This window comes from Canis lupus, chromosome 10, assembly GCF_048164855.1.
Source record: "Canis lupus baileyi chromosome 10, mCanLup2.hap1, whole genome shotgun sequence".
In the NCBI taxonomy this organism is placed as follows: domain Eukaryota; kingdom Metazoa; phylum Chordata; class Mammalia; order Carnivora; family Canidae; genus Canis; species Canis lupus.
Genome location: NC_132847.1, coordinates 52,391,781 through 52,405,224, shown reverse-complemented (window position 1 = coordinate 52,405,224; position 13,444 = coordinate 52,391,781). Strand labels below are relative to the sequence as shown.

At 38.3% G+C, this 13,444-nt stretch overlaps 1 protein-coding gene across 9 annotated transcripts in view; it reads left to right on the top strand.

Annotated features, from left to right (window-relative positions):
• Positions 1-13,444, top strand: part of UBAP2 (ubiquitin associated protein 2) — a 124,621-nt gene that overhangs the window by 52,792 nt on the left and 58,385 nt on the right. For 8 of the 9 annotated variants that reach the window (XM_072841683.1, XM_072841682.1, XM_072841681.1 and 5 more), the window contains 3 exons: positions 1,384-1,494; positions 7,722-7,875; positions 9,373-9,450. In XM_072841683.1, the coding sequence (XP_072697784.1) occupies positions 1,384-1,494; positions 7,722-7,875; positions 9,373-9,450 (343 nt within the window). Of the gene's footprint in view, positions 1-1,383; positions 1,495-1,679; positions 1,875-7,721; positions 7,876-9,372; positions 9,451-13,444 lie in introns of those variants that run through there. The other variant, XM_072841688.1, reaches the window with a different exon arrangement.

Below are 13,444 nucleotides of genomic sequence, written 5' to 3'. Positions count from 1 at the left end.
CTGTAGGTGTGTAGAACTTTCACTGTGCTATGCAGGGAGGAAAGAGAGAGAGAGTGGTATAGTGCGAAGAGCTCTATTTATGAGATCAGGATACCTGGATTCCAGATAGGTCTTGCTGGTAATTAGTTTTTGGCCACAGAGAAGTCACTTTAGATGTTGGGGTCAAACTATTTTAAACAGGTGATACATACTAAAATAGTTAAATGTGTATAAAACACAGCAGATACTTATATCGTATGTTTATTCCATCGTAATTGAGAAGCCTGTATTGTACCTAACCTGTGATGGTACTTGTGATGAGAATGTTAAGTGGCTCAATCTCCCCCCCCACTTTTTAAAATTTTATTTATTTATTCATGACCGAGAGAGAGAGAGAGAGAGAGAGAGAGAGAGAGAGGCAGAGACAGAGACACAGGCAGAGGGAAGAAGCAGGCTCCATGCAGGGAGCCTGACCTGGGACTCGATCCCAGATCTCCAGGATCACACCTCAGGCCGAAGTTGATGTTACACTGCTGGGCCACCGGGGCTGCCCTTAATCTCCCTTGTTTTTTTTTTTTTTTTAAATTTTTATTTATTTATGATAGTCACACAGAGAGAGAGAGAGGCAGAGACATAGGCAGAGGGAGAAGCAGGCTCCATGCACCGGGAGCCCGACGTGGGATTCGATCCTGGGTCTCCAGGATCGCGCCCTGGGCCAAAGGCCGGCGCCAAACCGCTGCGCCACCCAGGGATCCCTTAATCTCCCTTGTTAAAGAGAATGTGTACCACGGGGATTTCTTTGATTACTTCAAACATAGCACCCCGTTGAAGCTGCTTGCGGAAGTACCATGTCTAGGAGTGAGTTGTGATAGCTGGCTGTAGAATTCACTTGTGAGGTTTTTGAGTGTTGTCACTTATTAAGTGTGTGGACTGTTCTAATCCAATCAGTAGTAAACCACATAAGAAATATTTTCTCTGTACAAAACAGTTCAACTGGATGCTTTGTTAATAGTGGCCATATACACTTGGTCTTTGGGTAACATATAGCCCACTTACTATTTGAATAGTTCAGAATTTTGGAAATCCTAGGTCACTGCACTAAGCTGGAGTAGTCAGAGCTGATCCTTATTCTGAGAATGTTGATATATTTGTATGTGTATACTGCTCATTAATAATCTGATAATTGGTCATGTTGGAGGATAATTTATTTGTATTGATTAAAAGACAAGTGATAGCCACAAAAAGCAGGGAAACCTGTTCTTGCATTATAAGCTGAGAGTCTGGAAGGAGGCCACGTTCATGTGGAAGTATTGTATAATTTCTGTTTTACAATAGAAGAATCTTAAAATTGGTGTCATGTACCATTTTGGGTTCCCCTTAACTATTTTCTTAAAATTTCAATAGCTTATGGAAGTGACGGGGAAAAATCAGGATGAATGCATCGTGGCCCTACATGACTGTAATGGAGATGTAAACAAAGCTATCAATATATTGCTGGAAGGGAATTCAGACACGGTAAGTATTATTAATTGATTGGCAGTGCTGACATTTGTCTCCAGTTCCATATTGCATTTTGAACTTCACCGTTTTTGAGGGTGGTGGTGGAGGGAATTATGGGTTCCATTCCATGTTTGTTTTAAGACCCAAAAGAATACTAACCTGAAATGACTGTTTTTGTTATATATGGTTTCTTCATGAAGTTGTAGAATCTGAAGACTCCAAAGAGAACTTGGTCATCTACTCCAGCCTTACACAGTTTCCAAATTCTCTGGGCCTGTGGACATTTTCACCACCTGAAAAACTTCTCTGGCTTCACTGCTCATGTTTCTTCATCTCAATCGTCACCTCTTACTACTCCTTAAATCTCTAGACTAACAGAAAACCAGGATTTGCTGGTATATCTATTTGCTTATGTGTGAATATTCTACAGACATATTTTCATGACCATTTGACAGATAAAATAAGAAAAAGGTTTTTTTTTTTCCTTTTTTTTTTTTTTTTTAAAGCCTAGTGAAGTTTGAGGAATGTGTAGGCACACTAAAGCTCATCCCTTTTATTAGGAAGGATACAACTAAAGCCACACTAGGCAGTTGTCCCCCTTAATCTCTTGATTTTTCCATGGAGATTGCACAGTGTTTCTTTAAGATTTTATTTATTTAATTAATTTTTTAAAAAAGATTTTATTTATTTATTCATGAAAGACACAGAGATGGTGAGACATAGGCAGAGGGAGAAGCAGGCTGCCTGCAGGGAGCCTGAGGAGGGACTCAATCCCTGAACTCTGGGATCATGCTCTGAGCCGAAGGCAGACGCTCAACTGCTGAGCCATCCAGGCTTCCTGATTTTATTTATTTATGAGAGAGAGTGCATAATGAGGGCAAAGGGGGAGGAGGAGAAGCAGACACCCTGCTGATCAGGGAGTCAGACTCGGTGGTCTCAATCCTAGGACCTTGGGATCATGACCTGAGCTGACGGCAGCTACTTAACTAACTGAGCCACCCAGTTACCCCTGCACAATGTTTCATTTGTATTTTCAAATCACCATTTCAAAACAAGTTAAAGCAAAAAGTGATTCTCCTTAAAAAGGAGAATAAAGATGTAAACAATCAAAAATGCCTGCCTTCCTTGTCAGCAGTCAGGTTTAATCAGGTTCTCATTTTTAAGGATAGGCTGTATTAGGGACAGGCTATATAAAAATGAACTGTTGTGACAAGTTCATAAGTAAAATGAATATCTTTATTTAAAATAAGTAGAATAAAAAAAAAATAAAAAATAAAATAAGTAGAATGTGTTATATAACTATAAAAATCAGATGATTAGAAAAATAGAGCAATATCCGTGGGTAAAATTCCATGCAAGATAACACTAGTCTGTCAGTTTGTTGGGAAAATACATCATGTTAAGGGACAAAATTTTGCATAGTTTTTGTTTGCTGATACTTAAGCATATAATTTCTGGGTTTTATAAAATACGGGAAATGTGTTTACCTCATTGTTAATGGATGTAGTATAGAATGGCTCTGTTTTTGTTTTTGCTTTGTTTTTGTAAAGAAAGAGAGTGGGGGAAAGACCTAGGGAGAGGGAGAGAGATAATGTTAAGAGGGAGAGAGATAATGTTAAGTAGACTCCATACCAGTGCAGAGCCTGACTCAGGTCTTGATCTCACAACCCTGATATCATAACCCAAGCCAAAATCAAGAGTTGGATGCCTAACTAACTGAGCCACCCAGGTGCCCCTAAGCTGCCTCCTTCATATATTAAAAGATTTCACTGTTGAATACATGAAATATTTCCATATTGTTCATTGGAGGGCCTGTTTTCTTTTTTCATGTTAGAGGTAGGCCAGGATACCACTTTATGTTGCCTTTCTTTTAGCTCTAGCAGACTTAATGTATGTCCAGTTCTGTGTTTTATTGAGTTTTAACGTCTTGAATGATAACATATCTTTGGTTATGTTGAACTTGGAAATCATGTGGTGAGGTCAGTCTGGTTTGGTTTCTTCATAGATTAGAAAATCAAATTAGGGCCTGTATACAGACACAAAAGGTATATGCTTGTTGAGACTTGAGAAGGCCGGGGCGGGGGGGTGGGGGGGGGATGATAGGCAAAGGAAAATTCCTTTGAAAACTCTGGTTTGTTTAGTATTATTCTTTAATAGCATTTGCCTTGTCTCCTCCCTGATTGCTGTCTGCAGTAGCCACGACTGACCAGTTGTAAAGAATATCTTCTGACTGGGATAGAGTTTATTGGAGTACAGGTGCTAGACAATAAAATCACTGTAGGGTTGCTAGAAGGAAGAACATTTAAAATAAACCATGGGAAAAAAAAAACAAATTTTGTCCTATTCTCTAAGCTTATTTTGTGTCAGGATCTTCTGAAACAAAATTACTACTATTATTTAAAGATTTTATTTATTTGAGGGAGAGAAAGAGAGCACACTAGCAGGGGAGGGACAGAGGGAGAGGGAGAAGCAGGCTGCTTTTGGAGCAGGGAGCCCGATGCAGAGCTCCTCCATCCCAGGACCCCAGTATCACGACCTGAGCCAAAGGCAGGTGCTGCTGATTGAGCTACCTAGGCATCCTGAAACAAAATCATTACTTTGAAAAAAAAAAAAAAAGTTAGGTGGAATTATCCATGATGTTTTTAAGGATGAGTTTGTCTTTCTCATGTAAGAGGAACTGTCACAAGAGAAAACATTGAACATGATCATAAGTACCAATAAGTCTTTTATTATAATGCTGTTTTGAGTGACAGAATAGGTTTTGTTTTGTTTTTTTAAAAGAATTTGTTTATTTATTCACAAGAGACTCAGAGAGGCAGAGACATAGGAAGAGGGAGAAGCAAGCTTCACGCAGAGAGCCTGATGTGGGACTTGATCCCCGGATCAACCCGGAGCCAAAGGCAGACGCCCAACCGCTGAGCCACCCAGGCATACCCAGAATAATTCTGAAATACCAGTCTGTTGCATTACTATGCTCTTTTCTTTTCTTTTCTTTTCTTTTCTTTTCTTTTCTTTTCTTTTCTTCTCTTCTCTTCTCTTCTCTTCTCTTCTCTTCTCTTCTCTTCTCTTCTCTTCTCTTCTCTTCTCTTCTTTCTCTTCTCTTCTCTTTCTTCTTCTTTCTTCTCCTCTCTTCTCCTCTCTTCTCCTCTCTTCTCTCCTCTCCTCTTCTTTTTTCTTTTCTCTTTCGCGATTTGTTTGTGTTGTGTAGTTCCTGGCAAATAGGAGGTGGGAGAGTGATTTTTAATTAGCTGGCCTAGAAAGCTGCTTTGCTGATTACTAAGTGTAGTGTCTGGGAGGACCATTTCTCTTCAAGTTTCTTCAGACCTTTTTACAAGTAGCCAAATACAGATACAAAGATGGTCAGAAGTTTAGTTGAAAATCTTCCGTAATTATTTGGTTTATGTTGAAAGCTTGTGTGCCTGCTCACAGACTGTTGTGCCAAATGTGCTATACTCTCTTTAGCATTTACAGTGATATTAGACCAATTACCCCTTAAGTTTGCTCTCCTTAACTTTCCTCCACAAATAAGTTCTTGTCGGTCTTTGTGATTTTACAAGCCCAAGATTTGCTTATGGGTGTCTTTGCTGAATGAAATGGAGTAAGATATTTTTCTCAGATGTTTCACATATGCCGTACCTGGGTGGTTAAGTGCCTTCCTTTGGCTCAGGTCATGATCTAGGGTCCTGGGGTCAAGCCCCACGTGGGGCTCAGTGCTCAGCACGGAGCCTGCTTCTCCCTCTCGTTTTGCCCCTGTTCCCTGCTTGTGCTCTGTTTCTCTCTCTCTCAAATAAAGTCTTAAAACATACAAAATATGTCCCTTCATAATGATTGAGTACCATTAGGTCTGGCAGTGTAAAGTTATTATAAATTGTATACATATGCACCTTGTGCTGACTCCACTGTGTATAATTTTTCTAGGACTTCTAGAATTTACTTTTTGTCTTGTTAACCTAAGAGGACAGGATTCTGTCTTACATAGGTGTCTTATTTATTCATATTAGCAAGCATTATTGAGTTTTTGTAAACTGCAGAATTACTTTTCTGGAATAAACTTTTATTGTTTTCTCTAAGTAAAAAAACAATGCAGAGGGGTGCCTGGGTGGCTCAGTTGGTTGAGCATCTGCTTTCTTCTCAAGTCATGATCTCCGGGTCCTGGGATTGAACCCTGTGTTGGGCTCTGTGCTCAATGGGGTATCTGCTTCTCCCTCTCCCTCTGTGTGTTCTCTCTCTTTTTCAAATAAATAAAATCCTTAAAAAAAAAAGAAATGCAGAATGATAAAATGAAATTAAATGTCCTCATTAAATAACTACTAACTTTAGTATATTACATGGGCTTATATTTGAACTAAAAAAATGTAATCCTATTTTATACACTGTTAGTTGGTTAGCTTGCTACACTTAATATCATGGATCTCTTTCTGTGTGTACTTGCACAACTAGTTTTTCCCCTAAAGATTTTATTTATTTGAGAGAGAGAGAGAGTGCATGAGAATACGCACATGCATGAGAGCATGAGCAGAGAGGAGAGGCAGAAGGAGAGGGAGAAGCAAGCTCCATTCCAGGGCCCAGGGTCCCCAGGTCAAGAAGGCAAAGTCTTAACCAGTTGAGCCACCCAGGTGCCCCCACCTGGATAACTCTCTTAAGTGGCTACATACTGTTCTCTTTGTGGATGTTCTAGAGTAGATAGCCTCCTAAGGTAGATATTAGGAGAATCCCCCCACCTTTTATTCTAACCATTGTCTGTATATAAGTGTTTGCACAATTATAAAATTATTTCATGTGAATAAAGGCCTGAAAGTAGAATTGCTGGGTAAAAGCTATGAACTAATTAAAGTTTGGGTCCTGTTCCCAGATAGACTTGTAGAAGATTAGAATAGATGGGTATTCACCAGAACTGGATATGCCAGATTATTCTGCTGTAGCTGTCAGTTGTTGATTTTTAAAAAATCTTTATCAAAGCTTAAAGGTGGAAAATAACTAGTTTTAATTTTTTTCATATCTGGTGATTTTATATGTAACTAAATATATCGGTTCAGTTGAGGTTTATAGATGTCAAAAAAATTCCTTCTAAAAAAGCATTTTAAATCTGGCCTCTGCTGTTTTGGAAGTAATTCAGCTATTTTCTTCAATTTTAGTTTATTAATTTCTAGTGCATTTTATCTGAATATACAATACTAGTAATTTCCTTTTTTCCTAAGATTTTTTTAAGCTTAAGATAGTTCTTGCTCTTATTTTGGGACTGAATTACTTCAACTCTCTTGTGAAATGAGGTAGATGATGACAAAATAAATAGAAACAAATGGGCCAAAAAAAAAAAAAAGAAACAAATGGGCCAGTTTTGGGATTTCTCAGTGCTGTACCTTTATTATCGTAATACCACTTATTTTTACAAGAACAAAGTGTTCTTTTCTCAGCAATTTATATGTATTTGATTTGATTTGATTTCAGTCACCATTAGAGGAGAGGCAGATAAGGGAGGTTATATAAATTAACTTCTCATTAGAAACAGGTCTTTGAGATTGAAATTTTGGGTACTTAGTTTTTTTTTTTTTAATAAATTTTTATTTATTTATGATAGTCACACAGAGAGAGAGAGGCAGAGACACAGGCAGAGGGAGAAGCAGGCTCCATGCACCGGGAGCCCAATGTGGGATTCGATCCCGGGTCTCCAGGATCGCGCCCTGGGCCAAAGGCCGGCGCCAAACCGCTGCGCCACCCAGGGATCCCTTGGGTACTTAGTTTTAAAAAAAAAAAAGCTAATTTTATTTGCCTACCATTAAATGTTTTTAGGTGGTTACTTTGGTTAAATAGAGCAAGTTATTCCTGAGGTTTTAGGGCAGCATTTTAATGTAATTTTGTAGTCTTTGAGCTAATATATTAATAGGTTTAAGGCCTACTGAGGATAGTTGGGGATGGCATAGTATGGGAGCTTAGGGAAATGACCTTTATTTTTAAATCAGCATAGGAAAAGGCTCTGTGGTGGGACAATATATAGTTAGTTGTTAATTCAGCTAGTTGCTGTCCTCTTTTGTGCTGTGTATGGCAACAGAAGCTTAGTGCGAACTTTACTGTTTTTATCCTCTGAAAGATCTGAAAGTAGAACTTTATGGATAAGAATTAAAATGGTAGGCAAGTGAGCTTCAAGGTGTGGGTCTTTAGATCTGAAAGATAGATGCACACATCCCTGATAATTGTATACACTTTGAATGACAACTCTGAATGACCACTCTTGTCTTCGGTAGACTTCATGGGAGACTGTAGGGGGGAAGAAGAAGAATTTTGGAAAAGAAAATTCAGAAAACAAAGAGAATAGAGAGAAGAGAACTGAGAGAGAAATGAATCGTGGACGTGGAAACAACAACCGGAAAGGAAGAGGTGGCAATCGTGGGAGAGAGTGTAAGTATATTTCTCCTAATTTTTTGTTAAGAAAATTTTTATGCATACTGAGAAGCTGAAAGAGTGCTCCAACAAATGCCCTTAAATCTAGTTCTTCAGTGTTTGTCATTATACATAACTCTTAATATTGAGCTACAACTAAGTAGTTCATCAGAACCCTAACTGATGCAGTTTCATGTTAGCACTTACCTGGGCTGTATGTAGTTATGTTGTGTGTTAAGACTGCCTTTTTGGGTGCCTGGGGTGCCTGGGTGCCTCAGTCAGTTAAGACCACCTTCTGTTATGTCTTAAAGTGCACCCTCTGTTTTGAAAGGAGGGCTTTCATTCACTGGTAGATGAAGATAGTTTATTCTTCCCACTTAATGGATACTATTTTATAGGCAAGGGTTAGATTAAGAGGGAAGTTGTTGAATAGGGAAAATTTTCTGAGTCCTTTCATTTAACCCGGATTTTGGCATCTTTTACCCATAACAACACTACTTGCTGTGCAGATATACCAAAGTAGCTAAATTATGAATGAATGAAAGGTAAATGCTTAACAAACAATCTTAGAGACTTTGGCTAGTTTATTTATTCCACAGATGTTTACTGAGTACCTACTATGTAGTCTGTTACTCTAACAGCCATAGAGCAATGAATAAAATAAATATTTGCCCTCCTAAAACTTTTACTGGAGGTTAGAGAGAGATGTTACAATAAGAGAAGTAACATTTTGTAGTAATACAATATTTTACTGATGTTATATGTGGAAGTTACGCTTTGGGAAAAACAAAGGCAGCAAGATGGTGATTTTAAGAAGGGGTTTGGCAAATTTAAATGCCAAGGAAGGCATTCATGAGGCAGCACTTATAACTCATGGCCCTGAAAGGGATGAGGAGAGCAAGATGTGTCAATATTGCTCAAAATTGTTTATTATAGGAGGCCCTGGGTGACTTCTGCGCTGGTAGCAGCTTGTCTCCCGCGACCTCAAAAAAAAAAAAAAAACAAAAAAACCTGCTTATTACATAGAGTTGTTAGAATCAATACCGGTGTAGGGGTGAGGAGAAGATAACTCTACTGGCACATTCTGGATAGTATCCTGGGAAAAGCTGCCTCCAATTGAAATATTTTCAACAATTCATTATTTCCTTGGCATTGCTATTTTGCTATTCTAGGCCTTTCCTTTAAACCTAACCAGTGAGCCAGTTTTGGTGTGTATTACATATAGCTCCATAACAAATTTGGTCTTTGAAGCAGACTTACCTTAGGGGAGGGCAAGTCCAACTAGAAGAAAGGAAAAAGTGGCACATCATTTTAATTTCCTTACAAAATTTTCACCTATGAATTAAGCAAGATGTGCTGTCATCAGTTTTTTCAGCCATTTTTATTTGGTTTTGTTTTTACTGTTTTCTGATCCCTTAGGTAAAGTTTTAGCTTTTTTATAAGAAGTCTTTTTGTCCTTGCCTTTGATTGCTCTTGTGCACAATTATGTACAACAGGTGCTCTTTTCTTCCATAGTTAGAGGAGAAGAGAATGGAATTGATTGCAATCAAGTGGACAAGCTTTCAGACCGTGGCAAGCGAGTCCGTGGCAGAGGTAAGATAGAAGATAGAACAAGGGGGAAGAAGATGCTTGTGATTGGAAGGAGGCGGGGTGGGGGTGGGGGCTATTGGTATACTTATTTCACTAAGGAATGGCAGAGTACTCTGAAAGAGGAGGATTGATCTTCTGCGATCTTCGGATTTGTTTACTGATGGCTATGAATGAAATGTTTGGATTTGCATAATTTTGAGGAAACTTAACTGGTTTGTTTCACCGGAGCTGAGAAGGCCATTTATATGAACAATTTAAAGCTTGAAGCTCTGATCATTCAGTTCTCCTTTGTTGGACTTTTATAAATGTGTTTTACTCATATGATCCTAGTTTTAAAATTATTTGCCCATTGATTAGTTCCTTCCCACTCCCCAAATTTTCTGTTAGTAATCATTTCTTAACATTTATTAATTTGGGACATCATTAAGCCATTTTAATAAGGTAATTTCATATACTTTAGGGTGTGACTGAATTTTCTCAGGGTCATAAAATCAAGATACACGATGTAATATGCAGATAAGGCTTTGGTTCAGGGGACGAGCTACCTGAACTGACATTTTGTTTGATCTTCTTTCTTTATTATTTAATTTAATTTTTTTTTCTTATTTTATTAAGTAATCTCTACCCAGTGTGGGGATTGAACTGACAACCTCACAAACCCAGAGATCGAGGCTCATGCTCTACAGACCTAGCCAACCAGGAGCCTTTTTTGGATATATTTAAAAATTAAAAAAAAAAAAAACTTTAAAAAAGATTTTATTTATCTGAGAGATCAAAGAGAGAACGAGTGGGGGTAAGGGGCAGAGGTAGAGAGGGAAGCAGACTCCTCAGTGAGCAGAGATCCTGATGCAAGGCTCAATTGCAGGGCCCTCAGATTATGGCCTGAGCTGAAGGCAGATGGTTAACCAACTGAGCCACCCAGGTGCCTCTGTTGGATACATTATTAAATGCAGTTGTGACTAGTCTCCACATGAGCAGTTCATAGTGGCAGTTTTTGATCAGCAGTATTATTAAGCATAGGAATATTGTAGGCGGGCAGTCCAGGTGGCTCAGCGGTTTAGCGCTGCCTTCAGCCCAGGGTCTGATTCTGGAGACCTGGGATCGAGTCCCACGTCAGGCTCCCTGCATGGAGCCTGCTCTTCCCTCTACCTGTGTCTCTGCCTCTCTGCCTCTCCCCCCCTTATTCTCATGAATAAGTAAAATCTTAAAAAAATATATTGTAGGCACTGTATATTAATTACCTAAAATTTATTTTATTTTATTTTTTTAAATTTTTATTTATTTATGATAGTCATCACACAGAGAGAGGCAGAGACATAGGCAGAGGGAGAAGCAGGCTCCATGCACCTGGAGCCCAATGTGGGATTCGATCCCGGGTCTCCAGGATCGCGCCCTGGGCCAAAGGCAGGCGCTAAACCGCTGCACCACCCAGGGATCCCAATTACCTAAAATTTAAATTAAACAAAGAATGTAGGTTATATATATATGCGACAACTTCTTTGGCTGTTTATTCATTCAATTATCATTTATTAAAATACTATATATACCAAAGGTAAATGATAACCACAGATAGAGAAGGCAAAACTATATATTGATTTGCCAGGCACAGTCAAAATAAGATTAGAATTATCTAACCAATTGTGTGTGTATTTTTAAAGATTTTATTTATTAGCACGCACATAAACGGGGAGTAACATGCAGAGGGAGAGGGGAGAAGCAGGGTCCCTGATCCTGAGCCAAAGGTAGATGCCTGACTGAGCTGCCCAGGTGCTTCATCTAACAGATTTTAATTATATTTTCCTTAAAAAAAATTAAAATATATTTATATATAAACATTATAAATTTACATAACTTTATATAAAATTTGTAATATTTATATATAAGTATTATATAAATATGGGGCACCTGGGAGGCTCAGTGGTTGAGCCATCTGCCTTTGGCTCTTGTCGTGATCTCAGGGTCGTGGGATCCAGTCTCACATCACGCTTCCCGGAGGTGGCCTTCTTCTCCTTCTGCCTATATCTCTGCCTCTGTGTGTATCTCTCATGAATAAATAAATAAAATCTTTAAAAAAACCCATAATGCCATTTTAATACTTCAAAAAGTCATAGTAACGGATGTCTGGTTGGCTCAGTCGGTTAAGCAGCTGCCTTGAGCTCAGGTCATGATTTCAGGGTCCTGGGATCGAGCTCCACATCAGGCTCCTTCCTCGCTTGATGGGAATTCTGCTTTTCCCTCTCCTGCTCCTCCCCCTGCTGTGTACTCTCAAATAAATAAATAAAATCTTAAAAAAAACCCCCACAAAACACAAAAAGTCATTGTAGACTGTTGATATCATCTAATATTTAATCCATGTATAAATTTTCCTGGTTACTGAAAAAGTCTTTTCATAGTTGGCTTTCTTTGAATCAGTATTGAAACAATATGCATTGCATATTTTGATTTTTTTTTTTTTTTAAATCTAATTCTCCCTAACTTCTTTGTACCTCCCCCTTTTCCTCTTACCATTGATTTGTTGTCAGAAAACATGTTATTTGTCCTTTAGGATGTTCTGTTTCACATTATGCGTTTTTTTTTTGTTTGTTTCTTGTGTCACTTAGCTTAGTTCTTAGGTGCCTGTATTTACTCTAAATGTAATTTAGTTTTATTTTATTTCATTTTTTTTAAAGATTTAATTTATTTATTCATGAGAGACACACACACACACAGAGAGGCAGAGACACAGGCAGAGGGAGAAGCAGGCTCCACGTAGGGAGCCCGACGTGGTACTCCATCCCAGGTCTCCAGGACCACACCCCGGGCTGAAAGCGGCGCTAAACCATTGAGCCACCTGGGCTGCCCTGTAATTTAGTTTTAAAGATTAGATTCAAGCTCAGTTTTTTTTTAAGGAAAGCATGGAGGAGGTTATATATTCTATATTGTATTGCATCAGAAGACATGTTTATGTTTTTCTTTTAATTTTTTTAGTGATGTTTAGGTTAGTGAATGAATTGTCCATGTTTAGTGAATTTATTAGTAGGTTTTAGATAAACTGCATTTCTTAACATCCCTATTTTGACTTTTATGGTTTAGTTGTTATTTAATTTTATTTTTAAAAAAGATTTCATTCATTCATTCATTCATTCATTCATTCATTCATTATTGGCTGAGAGAGAGCGAGCATGCCCAAACAAGCACAGAGCCTGATGCAGGGCTTGAACCATGAACCAAGTCAAAATCAAGAGTTGGCCATCTAACTGACTGAGCCACACAGATGCCCCTATGCTTTAGTTTTTAAAAGAGTTCTCTTGGAATTCAAGATGAGGAATTCAGCATAGGTAATTTAATCTTGTGATTTTCTTTGTGGCAAAAATAGATTGCTCAGGGGAAGCATTGGGTCTTGCTTGGTCTCTCCATCGTTGATGGCTGTTTTGCTAGGCCTATTTAATGGTCTTTGTGGTACTTACTTAAATCTTTAGTTACCTGTTTATGGACTCTTTCCTCTGTGAGTTGGACAAAAATGGAATAATTAATAATTGCTAATATTTACTCTGAGTGCTTTTTCGTGTAGCAGGCCTTTTGCTTGTAATTTACATTGGTTTCCCTTTAATATTCTATTAAAACTTCTGAGGATTCTGATTTTACAGATGAGGGAACTGAATCTTGAGAGAGGTGTATACTTGTTCAAGGTCAGAGTTTGTACTACTAACTTACTTTGGAACCCGAGTTCTTCAGGGAGATTAAGGCAGGAAGAGTCAGAGTGGGATAGTAGGCTGGTTATCTGTCTTCTTGCCCCCTTCCTTCTTCAGAGATTCAGACTTTAAAATATATATTAGAGGTGGAGGTAAATAGCTTTTCTTTATGAAAAGATGGAAGGACTTAACTAGTGGGTCTCCCTGAAACCATGTCTGCTTGGAGCTATCATATAGTTTATGAGACACCCTGAATTGAAGGAGCCAAACCAAGTAAAATCTTACAGAATGATGATATTGGCTAGCATTAAAAGAGCTAATTCAAT